This window comes from Chaetodon auriga, chromosome 24, assembly GCF_051107435.1.
Source record: "Chaetodon auriga isolate fChaAug3 chromosome 24, fChaAug3.hap1, whole genome shotgun sequence".
Taxonomy (NCBI): Eukaryota; Metazoa; Chordata; class Actinopteri; order Chaetodontiformes; family Chaetodontidae; genus Chaetodon; species Chaetodon auriga.
This window is the reverse complement of record NC_135097.1, coordinates 2,542,487-2,565,712: the sequence shown is the minus strand read 5'-3', so window position 1 is coordinate 2,565,712 and position 23,226 is coordinate 2,542,487. Positions and strand designations below refer to the sequence as shown.

Here is a 23,226-nt window from a genome sequence, read left to right as displayed (position 1 = left end):
AAAAAAGTGTCTCCCAGACGCCTAAAAACTGGTGGCAGGAAGGTATCCAAAGGTGAGGTGATATTCAAGAATATGGCACAACTAATTTCAAAAACAGCACGCAACTAGCACCATCACCAGATTTCTTAACCCAGTCGAGGAAACAGAAAATCTTGTATTTCTGTACGAATCTAAAAAATGTTCTTGTCAGGTTGTAAAGTTGAACAGCTGCATCAATCTCACCTTCACAGGAAGATGACGTCTCCTTTGTTCTTCCTACAGATCTCCGACTGGGTTTGAGGAAACTGTCATCAATGAGTTCAAAACCACAAAACCGCTTTGAGTTACAGAAGACGTGGACGCCACCGGGCTCGTTTGAGGTGTGACAACACTGCTACCAGGTGAGTACGAGGATTTTTGGATTTTGCCTTGTTCCTGTTTCAAAAATGTCAAATTCATTTGAGTTTTCTGCTTTTTTTGGTAGAAACATCTAGCTTGACAAAGTGTCCTCAGCAGTTCTACAAACGTTAGTGTATGTCACAACTTGTGCAACGGCAGCCATTGGAATACCGACCAAATCACTACAAAAAACTCTGACATAGTACGTTTCTGCAAACTACAGACATGCGGAAACTTTGCGTTTCTTTACGTTTCAGCTGTGTCTGGTTTAGGCACAGAAATCTCTTGGTTGGGGTGAAGAAAAGATCACGTTTTAGCTTAAAACACTGAGTTTTGTTGCTATAAACAGCTGCGCAAGTACCAAAAACTGCAGTTCCTCAAACGGTCACTTGGCTCCAAAAGTGAGTAAATCCCATAGACCCCCACATTATCTGCTGCTTAGAAATCATCTAAGATAATTTATGTGGTTGCAGAAACGTACAATGCAAACATTTTATTCTGCTGACTGGGCTGTGAATGCCACACGAGCAGGTTGTTATGTGGACTCTCACATTTACATTTACTGTATAAAGTTACTGCATAATATCCATGTGTGCAGTCATCCGATATCTTACTCTCTAACCAGAACTCACTGCACCATAATGAATATTTTCGGGAAAACAGTGATTTAAATCACTCAAACGTAATCAAATTTGAGTGTCTTCAGAAAACATCTTTCATAATTTATTGACAGAAACAGTAATATGACAACCAATCAGCAACAATGTTGGAAACTTGATTAAAATAAGAATTTAGATGAACTTTAAGCTATTTAGCTTTGTTCAGCACTGTGTCACTTTCAGCTGTGTGTGTGTGTGTGTGTGTGTGTGTGATTATTAAAGATGCAAAGTGTGAGTGTGTGTCTTGCCTTTTACCAGGCATCTTAATGATGGCGCTGCTGAATCAGCAAAACAGCGTACAAAGTGAGGAGGATGAAAGATGGAGAGTCAGAGAGAGAAAGAGGGGTGATGGAGGGGAGCGAGTGGGAGGGCAAAGAAAAGATGAACTGTAGATACAAAGAGGAGGAAGATGAGAGGAAAGAGGAGAACGTGAGAAAAAGGACGACATTAATAAGGAAAACATGGGGGGAAAGAAGGACAGGGAGGGAAAACAGGGACAAAAGACGTGAGAAAAATAAAGAAACAGATGAAAAGTGTGATGAGCGATAGTTAAAGAAAAAAGAGCAACAAAGAACAGTGAGCGAGGATGAAGAACTTGCTTGTTTGAGTGATTGTGAGGTGTTTCATGCCCGTGTGTGTGCGTTTTTTCTATGTCCTGTACGTGTGTGTGCATCAGTGTTTGTGCCAGACTCATGCCAGCCTGTGTGTGTGTGTGTGTGTGCGTGTGTGTGTGTGTGTGTGTGTGTGTGTGTGTGTGTAAACAATAGAGTTGATTAGGCGTTGCATGGCAGTGACAGCACTGAGGGGAGATGATTAATGATTCTCTGTTTAATGTGATTAGTCCATTAATACCTCCTGTGATGGCTCAGACTGGCTAACACTGGGGAAAGGTCAGCACACACACGCGCGCACGCACACGCACACACACCTACACACACACAGCGCTGTAATGGATCATTAAGGAGGTCAAAGAAAGGAGTGCTGCTGTAGTTTCCCGTTTGGGAGTCAATAGTATCTTCAGTGAAATTAGTCTCTGTTTAATGTGATTTTTCCATTAATGCTGCAGCACACACCTTAAACTGAGGACTGAGTGGACGTGTTTTACCCGCGCTGTGGGGACACATGTTTACCAGTCACATTCGCCTTCCTTATGGGGACAAAATGCAGGTCCCCGTAATGTAAATCACTAAATCTTGAGTTTAAGAATTGGGCTAAGGTGAGGGTCAGGTTCATTTTAGGGTCAGGGTCGTGGTTTTGGTTATGGGTAATAACTCAAGGTCTCTGAAGAATGTATGCAAGTCTATGCAATGTCCCCAGAAGTGATGGAAATGCAACGTGTGTGTGCGTACCAAAAATACTGCGAATCTTCCAGAAACAAACCCTTCAAAAAAACAAGTTAATTAAGAATATTACTTCAATTAAAATCTTGGTTTTTGTAAATATTTGCAGCTACAACCATGAGCTGAATTTCCTGAGGCTGCAGTACCGCCAATGGCCACTAGATACTGCTCATAAAAATATTCAGCTGTACAATGAGACGCGCTGTCGAACTGGGTGACATGTTCCAACAATATTTTGAGCTAAATGTGTGTCTAACCCTACACTAAATACTACAGTTTGACCATGTCTCGTTAACAGTAGTAGATTATTTATTATGTTGTGCGTCTTGAGACAAAACATCCGTCCTCCATCACCGTTTGAAACACTGTATTCACGTCAGACCTCCAGCTGTTTATTCTGTATATAACGTTTTAGATGAAACTAAGAGCTGTTGAGTATTCGTTAGCTTAGAATGAGCTCGTTATAGCTACAGCAGATCCTTTTACATGGAGTCCACCATGTTTCTACAGTAGCCCAGAATGGACAAACCATAATATCTCATAATATCTGTTATATTCGCAACAATCTTTTGTTTTAGCTCTGTTTTTCCCTTCTCTCCGTGTCCCGACTGCTTGGATTTGGTCAGAATCAGCGAACGACTCCTTTAACCTCCTTCAGCGCTGCCAGTCGGACCGGTCGGAGCGTTTGGGCCTCGTTAAAAGAGTTCACATTCTTCCATTAACGCCCAGGTGAAGTTCCAGCTTTCAGTCAACCCACGACAGAAGAGAGAGAGAATCCCCCTCGAAAATCAAACGCTTCTTCTTCTTCTTCTGGCAGGTTTGAGGAGGAAACACAGCCGCAGTGCCAGTTTCTCTCCATGGAGATCAGTGTGTTTACCACCAAAGACACACAGCCAGGACAACACAGAGACGGGTAGAGCGAGCAGATTTGATTTGTAGATTTTATTTATCGTTGCTTATCAATGCATTTCTCTGTGTGTCTCTGCGGCGCTGAGTGTGTTCGTCTGCACGTTTTCTACTCAGACTTTTTTTGTTTATGCAGTAAAAAGTGTTCATTGCATAAGTTTTGACTGTTAAACTAATCAACCGTGAACCTGATCAATAGTTAACGTTGTATTGTGTGTGTGTGTGCGCGCGCGCGTGCATGTGTGTGTGTGAGTGAGTGTTAATCTAACCAGTATAGTTAATATGTTGTTCTCATACTCTATTAGCCACCGTTGACAGCTGATGATTGATCTTCTCATCATTTCTCCCTCCAACACCCCGCGGTGACTGTGTGTGTGCGTGCGTGCGTGCGTGCGCGCGTGTGTGTGTGTGTGTGTAAGAGGGAATGTGTGTATTTTGCCTCGAATCTTGTGCAGCGAGCTTGTATGTGCTCGCTCATGTGGTGTGTGTGTGTGTGTTTTATTGTACTGTTGTTATAGGTATGACAGTGATGCCGTTAGCTTTAGCGTTAGCGTTAGCTTTGAGTGGGGTTATGAGTAGAAAAACGTTTACTGACGGTCCCTCGTGTCAGTCAGACTTGACATGAGGGACTGATTTTGTCTACTTTAGGAGTTTTCCACCTCTGTTGACTTGAGTGAAAACCAAAGGCTCCTTTCCATTGCAGGGACATCCTGAAACGTAACGTACAGCCTTCGTCGCGGCTTCCTGGAGCTACTTTTCAGCGCTGCTCAGGAGGTGATTACAAGTTCCAGGTACGTTCAGGAAATGGGTTACCAACTACAAAAAGAATGACTGTTTGATGGCCAAAATAAAAACTCATGAAGAGGAGGTGGCAGATCTAGAAAATCTAGAGCCAAAACCTCACAATGTTCATGGTTCAGGTTGGGAGGAGCCCCAGTTCCTGCAGTGGAAATTATTGATTAATGATTATTAGATTCAGGTCTTGACCTCACGTGTACGATATTTTCCCCTCCATGAAAGAAAATGATCTGTCCAGAGGAGCTTCGTTTTACAAAATATCTCGTACAAAAAAAAAAACATTTCCAAACACTCGAACAGCTGAGTCTGGGTCGACAGTGTGAGCATGCGTAATGATCGTCCATCAATTAAAACTAGTGTGTTTAGCAGGTATGTTAAGAGTTTTTTTTGCTATTAGATCGATAGACTGTAGAAGTACATTAACATTGTGAACAAAAGGATCAATTTTCATTCTTTTTCCTTCATTTTCCTTTTGTTTTTATGTATAAATGTACAGTTATTTCATCCATCACTGTGAAATTAATCTTACATGCGTCTTCTTTGCTTTTGTTGGGTTGCGCTCCTGGACGACTTAGTGTTGCATCTCATTATGATGTTCTCGTCTTAATAAATGAGTAAAAGTCCGTTGAAAGTGTTTTAAAAGCATGTTGGACGGCAGCGTGAGGTGCTCCTCTCTGCTGCAGACGTACTTTGTGATCCCAGCTGATAAGATGGGGCATATTTTCACCTTAAAATCTCACCTGCTGCAGGTTTAACCTTCCAGCCTGCAGTGTTTTATTGAGCTTACCTTCAGTGAGGCCTTGCAGGGTCTTGGGAAAGCCTTGGCAGCCTAACACAGTCAGTAACTCACTCCAGCACTTCAACAATGCTGCTAGGACTCAATTATTTTCCACCTTTGTTGCGTCCCGACCGGCGCTCTGAGGAACCTGCGCGCCTCAGAGTCGTTGCCACATGAACCCGTCCAAGTTTCGTGGCCATAAAAACGTCACTTCTTCTCGCCTCTTTTACATTTGATGGTTTAAAACCCCTTCAAAGCAGATCAATCACCAAAGCCTGACTGGGAAATTGAAGCGGAATCGCCTCGCGCGACGGCTTTCAAGTTGGCAACCGGCAAAGTTTTTCGGCTAACGAAGCTGTTATCTATATGAGAAAAGTTAAGCTATATGTTGAAATGCATATCTGAGGCGATCGCAATTTCAAAGAGTCACTGGCGCTTATCCAATCACACAGCAGTCACTCTCTCTCCCCCCTCCTTCCTCCCTCTCTCCCTCTTTTTTCATTTTATCTATACCTCTCACATGTTCCCTCGATCCCACTCCCCTCTTCTTCTTCTTCTTCTTCTTCTTCTCTGTTTCTGCGCCTTTTCTCTGAATTAGATCCATGTTTTGCTATCACTCTCCCTTCAAATCTCTCCCTCTCTCTCTCTCTTTATCTCCCTTAAAGAGTGTTGATCCCTTCCTCGCTCTAGAAACCTCGCCGTCAAGCTCAGCAACACACACGCGCACACACACACACACACACACACACACACACACACACATGCATTTTAATTAACACATAGATTTAAATTGCGATGCCTGTGTGGTGAAGTGATATACACCCCCGCTGGTTAAAAGTCTTTTTTATTGCTTAATCAATGTTGAAATTAATATGATTTAACTCCCGACCCCTCGTTACACATATACACCCACTCTACACGCACACACACACACACATATACACATACACATGTCTGCTGGGTTATTAATTATAACACTAATTAACCTACAACTAATGATTTGGCCTCTGTGTGTGTGTGTGTGTGTGTGTGTGTGTGTGTAAAAGAGACAGAGAAATTATGCGAGTGCTTGCATTTAAGTGCGTGTGTGTGTGTTTCGTGTAAATATATGTTAATTTGATTCCCAGATATGATGGATTATAGGGGCTTACGATAACGACAGTGAAACTTCTCTTCAAAGCTCCGAGTTCGTTTCCATAATTCCGTTTGGCACTCGGATCAATAAAGTTTTCCGAGTCAAATTCAAAACTGAGCCCTCGTCCAAATGCTTTCATTCTTCCCGTGCCATTTCCCCGTCCCTGCTGATTCTTTATTTATTTATTTTTGCGGAAATGAAAACCGCAGCAGCACCTGGGGACCCCCATCACCCCCCCCCCCCCCCCCCCCCCCCCAACAACAGCCGGCTTTGGTTGATTTATTTGATTGAAGGTATTTTTCACTCTGATTTTCCTCTTTCATGTTCACTTCTTAACCGCTCCATGATTGACTCTTTTCCCGACTCTCTGTTTTACTGCAGTGAAGTCGTCGGTCGCTTTGCTCAAGGGCATTCCGCAGTTTCCCGCTCAGCTTTTGACATTTTAGAGGCTCTGAAGTGTTTCCCAGCTGGGACTTGAACCAGCAACAGTCGAACCATCGTGAGCTCACACGAGGTTTCCTTTTACCTGAATCACAGATCCAGTGCACTTACAGGTCGACTCCACAGGCGTCGTGTGTTTACAGCGAATCAGGAGGAGTAATCAGTGACACTGCGTCAATAAAACGGGCAGCTTGAACAACTGAAGACGTCTGTTAAATGTATGGAGAAACAAAAGACGCTAGTGGCTCTGCTATGCTAATGTCAGCAAGCTAACATGCTGATGTTTAGCGGGTATAATGGCTGCCATGTTCGCTATCTTACTTGGGGCTAGAATGCTAACCGTTGCTAATGAAGCACAAATAAAGTACCGTACGCTAAAACCGACGGGACTATCATAAGTTTTTCAGGTTTTTGGTGTTTAGTCTGATGATGGCTCCATCCAGATATAAACCAGGTGTTTTCTTATCCGTTGGCACGGAGGCCAAACCCTTGTTTTGACCTTTGACCTTTGCAACACTGAAGTTAATTTTTAAGTGACATTGATTTGTTCTCTGTTTGTCCTCCGTCATGTCTTTTCACTCCTTTCTTTTCATTTAATCTTTTTTTAATTCCAGTTACATTCTTCTTCGCCTTCTACTCCTCCATCCATTCCTTCCTTCCTCCTTTCCTCCCTTCCTTTCATCTCACCTTCCCTCGCCTCCTTCATCCTCTGTCCTTCGCCTTAAGATGAGGACTATCGATTTTACACACCTTGTTGAAATTGCGTCAAATACACACTCACCACTCTCTCTCTTTATTTATCTCTCTCTCTACCACACACACACACACACACACACACACACACAGCGGTGTGTGTGTGTGTGTGACAGCCAGGCTGACAATAGGTGGCTGTCACAGTGATTGATGGCACTGATTATGTGTTAATAATGAAATAAACATTAAAAAACACATTTAATAAAGCTCCTCATTAATGAACCAACCACACTATCTATCTATCTATCTATCTATCTATCTATCTACCAACCAAAGAAAGGGGGAAGAATGAGGGTCAAAGACAAACATAGAGGGAGAAAGAGAACGATTGGGAGGTAGAAAGGTAGGTTTTTTCTGTCGAACATTTATATCAATCCACTGTTTAAAAATAGTTTTCTCAAAAGTGCTCCATCATATTCAATTTAGTTGATCGGTTCGGGTTGTTATTTTGAATTAACCAATCAGACGCAAATGATTTGTCTGCGTTTTCCCATCCCGTCGTCCATTTTCAGTCGTATAAGCAGTGGTAGTGTTTGCTCGGAGCGGTTAACGTTTGTCGTGTTGATCAAAGAAAATAATGTCAAATTTGTTATTTCTGGAAGTCTGTTGGTGGGGTGGGGGTGGGGGGGTCAAGAGGTACAATGTGACTCTAGCCAATCAGAGCGACACTGGGCGGGTCATTTCAGACAATTTTTCCAAACTATCAGGATTTTGGAATAATGGGCGTAAATCTACTGGACTGAACAATGAAGGCAATGCAAAGAGCCAAAAACTGCAGTTCCTCTAATGTCCACTTGAGGTTGCCTTAAAAAGCGGGCCGATCCCCATAGACCCCCATATTATAATACGGAGAAATAAACAGCCTGGTACAAAAAACTTTTTTTTTTTTTTGCTCTCTAAAGCTAATTTTCTAATTCGTGACAACTGTACATGGGTGAATTTGAATAAATTAAGGCTTAAAGTTATGCATAATTACAGGCATGGCCGCTTTGAGTGACAGCTAGCTGTTAGCTTTCAGCAACCAGGCTTCGTTCGGCCCACCTCAGCTCCACCCAGGCTCCACTTCTTTACCCATTTTGGATTAGATGGCCGATATGATGAGACCACGTCCATGTTTTATACAGCCTATGGCCGTCACGTGATATATATCTATACATGCAACCACATGTTCATTAGTGTTTGATTGTTATAATGTATGTAACGTGTATTTGTTATGGATAAAGGAAAAGTCCTTCATTACTTTGAACACACATTCGACCCAGCAGGAGAGAGTTGACTTTCACATCAGCAGAAAAAAAAAAAAAAAAGTTGAAAAAGTTTTGGGAAAAGAGAGGTAGAGAGACGGGGGGAGGGGGGAGAGAAAGAGAGTATTTTGGTAAAAACAGAAAGCAGGACACAACGGTAACCGACGGCAACCATCATCAATCAGAGTTTGAAGACATCGCTGCTGGCAAAGACGACAGGAACAGAGAGAGAGGGGGTAGCATCAGGATGAAGGGATGTAAATGCTAAAAGAGAACGAGTTAAATATAAAAAACATGGAGAGAGAGAGGGAGGGGGAGGGGGAGGGGGGAGACGGGTGATGTTTTTAGCCTCCTTTAGTGAAGACGGCAGAAAAGGAGAGAGGAGAGATGATGTGTGAGAGACATAAGAGGAGAATGAGAGAAACGGGAAGAGAGAGAGTTGTGTTTTTGGCCTCTTTAGCTGTTTTAAAAGAGGAATTAGGACAACGACTGGTCACCTTGAGACCTGCTCTCGCTCTCTTAATCTCTCTCTTTTTGTCTCTTCCTGCCTCCCTCGCTTCCTCCTTTCTCTCTTTTTTGTATGACCAAAAAGTAGCATGGCAAAATGTGTGCTAGCTGATAACATGCTAACTAACGATAACATGCTACTGCTAGCATGCTTCACTGGACCATCAAGCTACAAACAGCAACAGATAGTTACAGGAGTGCTTCAGCATTTTGGGAGGTACACTTCACAGCTTTCTTTCCAAAGGTGAAATCGGATGATTGACATGTTTGGGCTATTTTAGCATGAAAACAGCAAACGGTGAAACAGCTAGCTGGGCTAAAGTTCTAAAAACACGCTGCACCTGCCACTTTAAAGCTGACGTATTTACACCATGTGATTTGTTCATGCGACTCATACCTGAACAGAAATGTAAAATGCTATATAAAATATAAAACCTTCAACCTCACCGTGTCTCCATCTCAGCTCAGCTTTGGAACGAAGGTTTTTCTCAAGATGCGAACCAGTTTATTTAATTTATTCACGTTTTTGCAGAAGTGCTGTCGTCTCCGGTCTCACATCTGCCTGCGAACCATGCAAACCTCTCCGGTGGAGCAGACTCCACCAAAGTGGGTTCTATGAGGTTAAATGGTGCAAAACAGCTGGCCCTCAGTTCCCTCATAGGTCAGCACAAGAGAGACACTTTAAAATCGGTCAAGTGCGCTAATTCGCCTGTCAAAGTTCACCAAAGTTGAATTCTGACGTTTCACTGTGAGCAAGTCTCAGATTTGACTCTCACAAACACTGCTTTGCACTTAATTATCTCTTCCTAAAATCTCTCTTTGTCTCTCCACCCTCCATTTTCCCTTTTCCTCTCCTCTCCTTGTCTTTATCCCTCATTCATTTCTCTTCTCCCCCCTCTCTCTCTCCCTCCCTGTCTCCCTCTCTCTCCCCCATCCTCCTCTAAAGTCTGTTCTTTCTGGTTGAGCAGGTTTTATGAGCAGAGTGATAAAGAGAAGGGGGGATGAAGGGCAGAGAGGGAAGGAGAGGTGGAGGACAGAGGGGGACGCAGAGAAAAAAAAAGAAGAAGAAGAGAGAGATGGGGACAGAAAGTGGGAACAGGAATGAGCTCGGTCTTTATTACTCCAGACTGGATATTGCCCAAGAACATTTTTTATTGCTTAAAATGTCTGTCCCTTTCCTGTCTCAAGGTTTATTTCTGATTTGGAACTTTGGAGCTGATTTATGAAAAAATAACAACAACTGCAGACTGTGGAAAAACACGGAGGCGGCGACATCAAACACGTGTTTCAGGAATCAAAATTACATCAATATCATGTTATACTAAATTCTTCAGGAAGCTTAAGTGAGATACTTTTAGTACACCTGGCAAATTAAGGTACTTCACTGCAACAAGACAAACCTGATTTGGTCATTTTTCTTTGATGTTTGTGCTTCTATCATGAGCCGTTGGCTTCGTTGCTAAATGGTTTTTGTTTTTGCAGCTTTTATTTTTAATGTATGATTGGGAGTCTGCGCAGGGTGCTTTACTTTGAAAATTTGCTGGATTCTCTACACCGTTCCTGTCTGACTTCCTGTCTGGCTCTTTGCAGATAGACTCGCCACGTTTTCTCCTCAGTGCAGAGCGGAGAGGCTTCGGAAAACTCACAGACATCACGAACGTGGACATCACGCGCCCGATGAAATTTAAAGGTAAGATTCTACAACCATGCTAGCAGCTCAAAAGCTACAAGGCTGTACTTTGAGCTAAATGCTAACATCAGCAAGCTAACATATTGATGCTACCACGCGGTGTAACGTTAAGCATGGGTACCATCGTGGTTTAGTGTGTTAGCATGCTGACATTTGCCGCCATTTATCACCAAACACAGCACAGCACAAAGTACAGCTGAGGCTGATGGGAACGTCGTTAGTTCTGCAGATGTTTTGTCGTGTAAAGTACTTTTTAGACGTGTTAGCGACTCTAGGGAAGGTAAGTCTATATTTGGTTTATGCCAAACAAATGACATAATGTACTTATGTCTTTAATGGTTATTAGCCAATGCTCACATGCTAGCACACTAAAGGAGGATGCATGTTAGCATGCTGACGTTAGCACAGAGCAGCCCCAGCGTAGCTGCTTAGTCTTATTCATATTTAAAGCAATTCATTTTTAGATGAAGACATTGTTCATACACTGTCTTTGGGAGCGTTAGGACATCGGTCTGTGGGGCTTCTGTTGGGAACTGGAGGGCGGCTGGTTCAAGTCCAGCACAGACCAAAGTACAGAATGTGGACTGCTGGAGGGGGCCACTGCCAGTCCTTGAGCAAGGCACAGAACCCCTTACTTGATTGTATATCGATGGGTCTTGTGTTCATTTCTGTATTTCAGGCCTGTTTGTGTGAACTGTGAACAATTTAATGGAAAGGAACAAAATTACATTATTAGCCAAATTTGGCGCCAAATGACGCACACCTCCAGCCAATCATAATCCAGTATTCTCTGCAGCTGTGGTGCACTGAGTATTTACGTGATCAATGGCTATTTTCCACCTCAGAGAGAGTAAAACGAGGAGGTTTTTATTGAATATTTGACGTGTTCATTGAGTTGTAGTTTAGCCGATGGAAAAAAAAAAACGTCCTTGTATGGAAACGAAGCGTCGCCGTCACTCCGTCCGGCCGCGAGATGCTCGCTCTGCAGTTTGACACTTGGTAATTGTGTTGTTGAATTAGATTATTAAAGAACACAACTCGAGCCGCCGTCGTCAACATCACCGCTGGAGGTACCGAGCATGATGGGAAAAGACACACACACACACACACACACACACACACGCACACACGTGTCATCTCAGAATTACTGTATATCATCGCAAACACAAAACTTGCTTACATGCACGCAATGTCATCTGCTGCTTGCACACACACACGCACACGCACACACACACACACACACACACCCACACACACACACACACACAGTAATGAAAGCTGGGGGCTATTGTGTGTGAGATGGATGGTTTGACTTTAAGCTTGTATAAATAAAAGCTAAATAAATCCTGATGGCCTCTAGTGATGGCTCGGATACAGCAGAGTGTGTGTGTGTGTGTGTGTGTGTGTGTGTGTGTGTGTGTGTGTGTGATGTTTGTATATAGAAACACTTTGGACAAGAACTGAGGTGTTTGTGTATGTGTGACAAGACACACACTCTCTCGGTCTCTCTTTCTCTCTCACACACACACACACACACACACACACACACACACACACACAGCCCGCGGCTCCTTTCTCATTCATGTTTTTGTCCCAAAGTGAAATAAAAAAAGAAAATTATAAAAAGCCAGCAGACCAATGTCACCCAACACCAGAGTCTAAAATACTCTTCCTCTTTCCTCCTCTCGTCCTCTCTTGCCCTCCTTCATCGCTCCTCTTCATTTTCTTTTCATTTCATCCATTTCCTTCTTTCTTTTTGTTCTGATTTTTGTATTTTCTTTTCGTTCCTCTTTTGATTTGCAGCTGAAGGTCTTGGTCTTTGCTCGAGGTCAAAGCCGTCCGGACATCCAGCTTAAACCTGAGCTGAACTAAAACTGAATGCGGTTGAAAAGTCTTTTTAGGCGTCGAGGTTACGCCTCTGGCTAAACTAGGAACAAAAGGAGTTCTTGGTTGGTGCCTTTACTCGTTTAATGTCGCTATCAGCAGTCGGCGCCATCGCAAATACGATGGTTTTATCATCTGTTGGCTTGTGGTGAAACAAGTGAACATTTACACAGAATCGTCTTTTACGCTGAACTTGTTTGCAAACAGCAGTTTATTTATAAATCCGGCAGTTATGGAGCAACGTGATTCGTTTGGCGTCGTGACGTTGATATTCATTAAAATGCTTTTTAAACAATAATTACATGTAGCCTAGATGCTAATTTTGGTCTTCTGGTTTTAATAGCCCTCTGCTTATTTAAGCACAATCCAGAACAGCAGTGAAAATATCAAAAATCTTCACTTTTTGCAGGCAAAGTGCTTCCAGTGTTTTTTCTCCAAGTTTCTTGATGAGCACAAAAAAGGCAGAAACACTCGCAATGACTTATGATAACAATCATTCTAAAGGGGCTTTAGTTCCCAATGCAGAAGATCATATCACATGTAATCAGTGTGCTGGACGGCTAATGTGAAGAAAATCACTTGTTGAGCCACAGCAGGAAACGTTCATTTATTGTGATTTTGTGAAAAGTTATTTTCATGTTTCACCTCAATTCAGAGGATCTCAGGCTGTTCCTGGGTGTAGAAAGTTCGAGCATTTTTAATTCTATCAAAACACATCAAGACAAACGCCGCAGCAAAGCTGCTCTTTAAGTTTGTCGACGCTGTTGTCAAACTTTACTGTTTTCTTCTTTTGTTCGGTGCGGGTAACTCGCCTCAAACATACATCATTGTCAAGACACTGTACATCCTGCAGCCGCCCTGGGAGTTTCTCTTCACTGATGAATGACATTATTTCCCCTCCCTGCTGTCATTCATGTGGTTTTCAGAAGTGAAAGAGTGATAAAGAGAGATGATGTTAGGAGAAACACCACGCTGGATGTCGGAACTCTGAAAAAAAGGCAAATGTTTGAACATTATTTCCTGTCATCTTCATTAAAACTCTGAATGGCTACAACAAATCAAGACTAAACCAGCCTGGTTTTGCAGGGTAATTTTAATATTAGCTAAATGTAAAAATAAAAACATTCTGTTGACAGTTGAAAATATACTATAATTCTTAGGATGCTCTGCAGTCAGATAACGCCTGAACGCTGCCGAACCTCAGTGTGATCCAACTTAAACTAAAATGATGAAAACGTGCGAGCTAAAGCGCTCACGTTAACCTCTTGACTGTTCAGTAAATGTGCCACTTTTAAAGATGCTACAGCTATTGAACAGTCAATTAATGTAGTCATTATGAAACAGTGAACAGATCAGCTGCAGCTACGTTGCTGCTGTAGCACTAGCATGCTAGCTGTGTCAGTCAAAACTCATAGCAATGAGCTACAGCTATGCAAGCTGCTCTGTGGGGCTGTACTTTGAGTTAACGTGCTAGCATGCTAATGTTTAGCATTTTCATCCTTGTAGCGTCTTATGCTAAGATTTGCTAATAAGCGCTAAACTACACGAAATGTCTTTTTTTTTTTTTTTTTTTTAAAGTATCTTCTTATAAAGTAAATATTGAAAATGTGTCCACATGGAGACACTAAAGGAAAACTTCAGGAATCTCTAAAGTTAATCAAACGGATGTAAACGGCGCCGTGTTTTGTTCTCAGGACTCAACGACGTGTCCGAGCTCCAAACATGGTGGCACTCGCTGCCGATTGGCTCACAGCGGTGTGACATCATCCACAGAGTTGACCCTAGGTCTTCCGTTTCCTCGTCTGCTGCAGCTCTTCACAGAGAAAAACTAAAATACTGGTGCAGCAGCGAGGAGTCATTTAACGGGCTGAAAAACGTCAAAATGGCCTTTTGTGCAGAACATCGGACTCTTCCTCCGTCCGTCTCTCAGGGGACGAAGAGCATTTTGCAGACAAGTTTTTCCACTTTTGTCCTCTCTTGTCACCTTTTCCTCCTTGTGTTTCCATCTCGTTTCGTCTTCCTCTCCTCTTTCTCCCTCCAAGTTTGCTCCTCTTCCTCGCTTCCTCACTCTCCACATCCCGAAGTCCAAGTTCATGTGGGTCATTATAACCCCGCTGAGGGAGATTCACCTCCACTAAGACCTCATCTCTCTCTGTCTCCCCCTCCGTCTTTCTGTGGGAGTCCAGCTTCGGTCGGATCATTATTAGTCCTGAGAGACGAGTTATTGCCCTCTGACTCTCTCTCTTCTTCTCTCCATTCTTTCTTCTTCTTTCTTACTTTGTCTCACCTTTTTACCTCTTCCTCCTCCTTGACCCCTCGTTCCTCCTTCACCTGTTTCTTTCCCACTTCCTGCTCTCCCTCCTTCCTCTCTTCAGGGGTAATATACGAATATATTATTTTTATTATACTGTATGTATTTGCTCAACTTACCTTATAGACTTATTATTTTTTATTTTTTTACATTTAAAAAATTCCATTTTGCTGTTTTTTTTCTGGTAAAGAAGCTAAACTTTCATCCTCAGGTGACCTGAGATACATTTAAAGCAAAGAAAAAATAAAACCCTTAAAAAAAGCATCAAATGTCAATTATTTTAACTTTAAATACAAAAAATATCACTTTTTTATGCCACAGGCTCAGATAAATGAAGGGTGTAAATAAAATACATAAATTAAGTCTGTAAGTACATTTACTCACAAGGTCGAGGTATTTTTACTCCACTACATATATTTTATAACTTTAGTAACTTTGCATATTCAGATTAATGCTACAAAATAAAATCAATAAATAAGTGATGATACTGTTATATCAGCAAGACTATTGATCCCCAAAAAACCACAGATCATAAATAAAACACATATACATATACTTAATATTTATGAATAAACTCAGCTATTTTTTACATTTCAGCTCCATAAATGTGCAGATTTACTGTTTTCTCTTTGAACTCTTTTAATGATTTAAGTGTCGAGGTTTGGACTGTTTGGATCAAACACGGCGTCACTTTGGCTCATCGCGAACACATTTACAAACCAATCAATCAATTGATTAATTGAACAATCAATTAACGAGAAAATAATTTTAATTAATAATCAGTTGAAAATGAGCTCCACCTCAAACAACAACAGCAAAATTGTGCTTTTTACATACTGCTGAGATTATAATATGTAACAGTGCAACAGTCACGTGTATGTTTTACTTTGAATACTTGAAGTACATTTTCCTGATTATACCTTCACTGAAGTAACATTTGCAGTACATGTGTAGTATTTTGCAGTGTGGTATTGGTACTTTTGTGAGTACTTGGAGCTGGATGTGAGAGAAATATTGAGATTATAGTTTCACTGTTTATGTGACGCTAACGGACGTTTTTTTCTTTCTTTTATTTCCACGGATTTAAATTCTTTCTTTTCAAAGTTTTCTCTCCTCGGCTCGTCTTTCCCGCTCGTCCCTCTTTCATTCAGTCAGGGCTCCTCAGTGTAATGAGATTACACGGGATTATAAAACCCTGTCTGTCTGTAATCCACACCAGTCAATCCCATTTCACCGCTTAAACACACACACACACACACACACACACACACACACACACACACACACACACACACACACCAGTAATTAATTCTCTCTGGTGCTACATGATGATCTCTTTTCTTATTCTTTTCTCCTTTAATCCCTTTCTTCTTCTTTTGTGATATAAATTATCACCACGTGTCGTTTACTTTCTTCTTTCCTTCTGTCCTCTCTTCATCCGTCCTTCCTAACTTCCTTCCCTCATCCATTTCCATCCTTTCCTTCTCTGTGCTCTCCTTATTTTCCACCAAGAACCCTTCTTCCATCCCTCCTTCATTTCTTTCCTATTCGAACTTCCTTCTTCCTTTCCTTCCTTCCGTCCTTCCTTCCTTGCTTCCTCCCTGATTTGTTCGCTGATCTGCGGTCAGTTTGTGAGGAACATGCGTCCGTCTCGCCACCAGAGCTCGCATGTGAGCCGCTACCGGACACACACATAGACGGGGACACGCGCGCGCGCACATGGTGTAGGGGTTGTGAGGCTCGATCAAAAAAAAAAAAAAAAAAAAAAAAAACATGAAGAAGAAAAATAAAAACTTCCCGTTTGCGAATCAAGCAGCTCGTGAGAAAGTTTATGAAACAGCAGAACGAGATCTGACCGATAGCCTCCGCGCGCATGCACGCACGCACACACACACACACACACACACACACACACACACACACACACACACACACACACACACACACATCAATGGGGCGTAATAAAGTCCTCCCACTCTCCCACCACCAATCACACCCTCAGTCCCACAAGCAGTCTTCTCTGATTCGCCCACTCGGCTGTCAGTCACGCGTGGAGCAGGCGGGACCAGCACGAGGGCTGACCCGGAGTCTGATCCAGTCGCTTTTACGCACAGACCGGACAGTCCGCGTGCCGCGCACGGATACCGAGAATAAGAGCGCGTTGTGGATAGAGAGAGTAGAAGAAGAGGAGGAAAATCAGGAGGAAGAGGAGAAAAGTGAGCGGAAAAGACGCGAGGACGCACAAGTGTTTCCCAACTGGAAAAAGAGAGACGAAGAAAGTGTGTGAGTGAGTGTGTGAGTGTGTGTGTGTGTGTGTGTGTGTGTGTGTGTGGGAAGCGGAGAGACAGAGGGAGAGAGTGTGTGTGCGCCTTCACCACTCTCCACTTCTTGCACCTCCATGTCGCTCCCCGGCTCCCCTCCGCTCGTCTCGCCGGGCTCGAGCGCCCCAACTCCGGCCGCGCTCTACCGCTCGGCCCCGGACGCGCTCCACTCCTCCGTCGCCTCCAGCGGCACCTCCAGCCCGGCACACACCAACTCCCACTCCCACTCCCACTCCCTGTCCCCGTCCCCGCGGCTCACCAGCAGCATGCTCAGCGCTTTCCTGCCCGGCTTGGGCAACGGCGGCGCCGCCCCGCTCGTGTCCGGAGGCGGCGCCGCTCTGGGACCTCTCGGCGGGCTCGGCTCGCTGAGCGCGGCCGGCCTGACCCCCGGCTCCCCCAGCCTGGCGCAGACCTCGTCCAGCCCGTCTCTCTGCAGCGAGTGCAAGCTGGTGGAGGTGCACGGCGTGAAGGTGGCCAGCTTCAGCGTGGACGGCCAGGAGCTCATCTGCCTGCCGCAGGTGTTCGACCTCTTCCTGAAGCACCTGGTGGGCGGGCTGCACACCGTCTACACCAAGCTGAAGAGGCTGGACATCTCGCCGGTGGTGTGCACCGTGGAGCAGGTGCGCGTCCTGCGGGGGCTCGGCGCCATCCAGCCCGGCGTGAACCGCTGCAAGCTCATCTCCAGGAAGGACTTCGAGACGCTGTACCAGGACTGCACCAGCGCCAGGTCTGTCAACTCTTTCAGCACTTTTTTTTATTTCTAACATTTCATCGAAAAGTCGCAAAGCTTTGCGGCGTCGCGCGAGTCCGCGTCCCGCAGTCCTCTGCAGAACTTCCCGGCGTGTTTATAGTGATTAAAGTGACTTCAGGGACTTTTCTGCGCGTGATATTTCCACAATACTCGAGGCTTATTTTTCTCTAATATTAGTTTGGATCAGTGTGTCTGTGGCTCCTCCGCCCTCCTCCTCTGACATCCCTCCGCGTCTTCGCGCTTCAGGACTCTCACGGTTTGTTTCACTGGGTATTTTTAGGATCATGGAGTCAGAGTCAGGTGGATTTTTCCGTAATATCTCTTAAAGTCAGGCTGTGACAGTAAAGAGGGAATTCATTATGAAGCTGCTCTGAAACAACATTCATCCACTTTTCTGTGATACTTTGCAGATTTTCCTCCTTTCACTTCTCCTCCTGCTCATTTTGCCTTGAGTCACCGTCATGTCATCACATCACTCATTTTGTCTCTCACGGTCTGCACGTGTCACCCTGGTTTTCCTGCTTGATTCCTTCAGAAGATGAACTTTCATCCGTTTTATTCATCACAGACTCAGTGACTCGTTTGGTGATTCCTGGAATTGACTTCCTGTTTTGTTATCAGTGTTATTCATTATTTTGCATCAGGTGTTGAGACTGTGGAGCTTGATGGAAGTGTGTGTGTGTGTGTGTGTGTGTGTGTGTGTGTGTGTGTGTGTGTGTGTGCTGGCAGACACACGTTTCACCGGTTTGGTGTTTTAGTGACATAAAAACACGCTGACAGCAAACAAACACAGAGCAAACAACCTTCTGTTGACTTAAGTTATGGAAAAGCTTCTCATACTCATAATCCATCACTTTATATCTGTGTGTGTGTGTGTGTGTGTGTGTGTGCATGCATGTGTGTGCTGGAAAAAAATGCAGCTTTAATGTGTGTTTGTGTGTAAACAGACACTTTACAGAGTGTGGCTGCTGGTTATAACGGCTGTGTGTGTGTGTGTGTGTGTGTGTGTGTGTGTGTGTGTGCAGACCTACTGTACCTGCCACCTGCTTGTTTGCACCTGAACCGACTGCTTGGCCCTTTCAAATGACGTCCTGCGCGTCGTTTGGGATCTCCACCATTTTGAAAGCAGCCGGCTCCTCTCGAAGCTCGACGGAGGGCCGAAGCTCGTCGGTCAGACGCTCACAAACGTTTTGTAATTAAGAATAATTAACAACAATTCATCTGAAGGCAAACTCTTTTCTGAAGAGCCGCAGCGTCACTGCAGGCTGCTCTCTTTCTGATCTCTGCAGCACAAACGAAAACATCAGCATCAAAACTGTCGTGAGCCGAAACCTTCAGCGTCCTGAAACTTTTCCAAAAAGAGGAATTTCCTCTCAGTTTGGATCGAAGTGTCTCTAATTCTGGAAACGTTTCAGCTGTGAACGTGCTCAGTTTTTAGGGAAACTGCGTGAAATTAGCATTTAAAGTATCAAAGCGTCGTTTGAGGGTAAATTTGTTCATGTCGCCCTTCGTTGTTGTTCTGCTTTAAAGGAAAAACCTCATTTTGGCTCATTTTTGCTTTGAGTTCTGTGATTCTTTCCACTGTTGAATTCCAGGAACAAGGATTTTATAAGAGCTGTTACCAAACAGGAGCGTCCAGACAGCCAGGAGATGCACTGATATTTAAAGCATAGAGGAGCAGAGAGGAGCAGAGAGGAGCAGAGAGGAGCAGTTACTCCTGTGTCGTCTCTTTTCTCTGCTGAAAAGCTTGTTTGGTGCTGGTTTTAAGGTGAAATGAGAGCGTGAAGCTGAGCGACGCCTCTGCCTCTGTGGACTGACTCTGCTGTTAAAACAGGTAAAAACCTAAAACAGAGTCACTTTACGTCAAACTGTGAGGGAGAGACGTGAGGAAACGCCTCTGCGGCAGGTGAAAGACGGCGCTGCTGCTGTTTCTAAAAACAGCAGGACGGCTGATGGAGTCTGGTGGTTCCACCTCGGCCGGCGTTCGGGCAGCAGCGCCGACCGTCACGCACCTGGTCCAGGATACAGGGTCGCTCTGAGACCCTCACGGCCCGTTTGATGAAATTTGCGCCAAAATCCAGGCTCTTTCCCTCAGTCGTTACTCTGTCAGACACCATGCACACATTTTAAATTCAGCGTGAGGATCTCATTGTCTCTGCGTCCACCTTCAGCAAACATCCATAAACCCTCTGTGTAACGACAGAGGAGTAAACGCTCTGTGTAACTGCAGAACTTGCCTGAGAATTATCACGTTTTTAAGTTTCCTTCAGTTTCAGGTGAATCAGGTGACGCTTGTCTGAGCACCCATGTGTGTGCTGTGAACAGGAACAGCTAATGGCTAATTCGGCACACTTTTAATGGTGCTAATTTACCAAAATGTGAAGAAATACAGGCTTAGAAGCTAAATTCACCGGCAGCATTATACTTGTTGACAGTTCCAGAACTTCAGCATGGCGGCGGTGACGGCGGGCAGCTGCTGCTTTGACATATTTGTCTCTGAAAAACAGCATCAAACTCAGGGAGGATGAATTATTTGTGGAAACCTCTGGAAAAGTCCTGGAATTTCACATGAGGGTCGCCGTGGGACCGCTGGACGTCTCCTGCGCTCGTACGTGCTTTCAGTTCTTTCTGCTTGGCTCAAAGATGGACGTGATAGGACAGTTCGAGGCGGCGGTTGTTCAGGATTGGCTAATTATTAACAGTGTGTTGTGTTGCTGTGGAGTCAGCGGGTTGTTGGAGAGTGACCTGTGTGTTTTTAGCTGACCACACACGCACACACACACACACACACACACACGTCTATACTTTATGAAACGCTCGGGCGCCGCCATGTTTTTTCCTTTCTTTCTCTATTTCTGACTCTTTTATCACCCTCTCATCCTTATCTGCTTCTTTTCTACAAACACGCGTCATCAGAGGTGTATTTCTGTCTCGGGCTCTAATTGTCTCCTCCTCCTCCTCCTCCTCCTCTTCATCCCCGTCTTTCACCTCCCTCCTCTGTCTCCTCGTCTCAATCACTCCGTCTTCTCTCACACTCTCACACAGCGGTACATGTCAGGGGCAATAATGGATCATGTGAATGCGCATGAAACAACACGGCTGGAGAGCTATTGTTGTCGAACGCACCGCGAACACACACTCCTCTCGCTCTCCAATCATATTGACATTCCTCTAATGCCTCTCTCTCTCACCCTCTCCCCCCTCCCTCCCTCCCTCTCTCTCTCGATGCTACTCTGGGAAAAGAAAGGAAAAATTAAAAGCTAAAAAAAAAAAAAATAATAAAAAACTCCCACTGGGCTTCTGCATACTTTGTTTTCTCTGCAGCCATAAAAAAAGCAGCCGACTTAAATCTACGAGCACCTCTGGCGCCAATTCTGCTCCATACGTGAACCTGAGTTTGCTCTTTTAAACCCTCCTCGTGTCGTCCTCTTCTTCTTCTTCAGTTACGGCTCTGCAGCTCGCTGAGGTGAAGGAGGACAAACGCTGTGTGCCGCACAAAGTGAGACAGTTCCCACACTTCCTGCTAAAGTTGGAAAATTAAATATGAGTTATTTAAAGGAGATGACATCGACCGCGTGACTCGCAGGCTTTCGAATGCCGACGGTGCAGGAGTTCAGATCGCTGCTCGCCGGATCCCCGGAGCTTTTTCTGTATTTTGCCACAAAACATAACGTAGAATTAAACTTCTAATTCATTGGAGGGAAACTTCTTAAGTTTGGCACAAATAAATAAACTCTTGACGCGACAGCGCGCTTGATTATGCAAAATTAAAGGGAGTAATAACTTAAAATCAGTCAGGAGGTCGTGGTACCCGCCTTCGCCCACAAAGCTCAAAGCCCATTGGCTCCTGTGAAGACGTAGAACTTGTCACATCCGTATTGTTCAATTTTCTTAAAAAAAAAAAAAAAAAAAAAAAAAGCCCACAGATTTCCTAAAACAGCTGCTGACTTGTTTCTGGCAGCCGTTATCAAACAGGAGGAAGCGGTGCGTTTGTCAGGGACTATTTTCAGCGGCGGATGAATCCACATTTGGTGCTGTAGTGAGCGCGTGTGTGTGTCTGAGTCAGAGTAAGTGACAGCGTGTGTGTTCGTGGTGATGAAGGCAGACGTCAGTCAGAGCAGCGGTGAGGCTCGCTGGTCTGTTTTTAGGAGGTTCACCGAGGCTCAGAGGAGGGTCCGTCACACAGGTGTGAAAACGGCTCCTCTTTCCACGGTCAAGTTAGTTAACATGCAACGTCCGGTTAGACTTTCAAAATAAAAGCTGCTGAGAAACACTCCAGGCGTCGTAGTTCGGCTTCGTTCACCCATCAAAACCACTCACACTGGAAACGAACCGCAGTGTTTGACCTTTGACCTTTGAGGCTCGTCATACCTTCGTCGCCCCCTGCTGGTACTGCACCTTCACGCGCGTGCGCGTGCGCGTGTGTGTTGTGGGCTTTGGCGTGAGAGCTGCTGCTTTCCCACCTGTGCACACCTGTCCCGTCCTGCAGGTGATTTTTATCAAACCGCTGAGCTTTTTCAGGAGGAGAGAGAATCTATCCTGCTTCGTTGTCACCTCCTTGATTCTGTGTGTGTGTGTGTGTGTGTGTGTGTGTGTGTATGTATGTGTGTGTGTATGTATGTGTGTGTGTGTGTGTGTGTGTGTGTTGCTGGCTGGCTGGGGGAATCGATGGTGAGTGACAGGAGGGAGGGTTGCTGATGTCAGAGTGTTATTCTGGGCTCTCCTTATCACGACAGGCTGTTAGAGCCCACACACACACGCACACACACACACACACACACACACACACAGACAGACACACCGATGATGGAGGTCGTATTGTTTGTAACACGGGGAGCAAAGTCGTTCTGTTTTAGTGAAGCAGTGTGGCTTCACACACACACACGCACACAAACACACATGCAGAATAATGTCCACACACACACACACACACACACACACACTCTCTCTCTCACACACACATGCAGAATAATGTCCACACACACTCAGCATGAACTCCTTTCATCAATTTGGTGTTTTTCATTCTTTGCATGGAGCATTAAGTTCTTTTAATGGAGCACTGTGGTTTGTAACACACACACACACACACACACACACACACACACACACTCCAACACGGTCAGTTATTTTGCCTTCTGGCTGAGGTATGTCTGTGTGTGTGTGTGTGTGTGTGTGTGTGTGTGTGTGTGTGTGTGTGATTGTCTAGCAAGCACAAACAGAGCTATCAGTTGTCACACTGGGTCAGGTTACATCTGTGTGTGTGTGTGTGTGTGTGTGTGTAGCAGCGTTCATATTCGCCTGTCTTCGTGTGTGTTGCTCTCTTGTGTGTG

The 23,226-nt window shown here is 44.4% G+C and overlaps 1 protein-coding gene across 1 annotated transcript in view; it reads left to right on the top strand.

Annotated features, from left to right (window-relative positions):
• Positions 1 to 16,954: 16,954 nt before the first annotated feature.
• Positions 16,955 to 23,226, top strand: part of dachb (dachshund b) — a 76,655-nt gene continuing 70,383 nt past the window's right edge. The window contains exon 1 of the mRNA XM_076724272.1: positions 16,955 to 17,872. Within this exon, the coding sequence (XP_076580387.1) occupies positions 17,223 to 17,872 (650 nt within the window). The 5' untranslated portion in view covers positions 16,955 to 17,222. The remainder of the gene's footprint in view (positions 17,873 to 23,226) is intronic.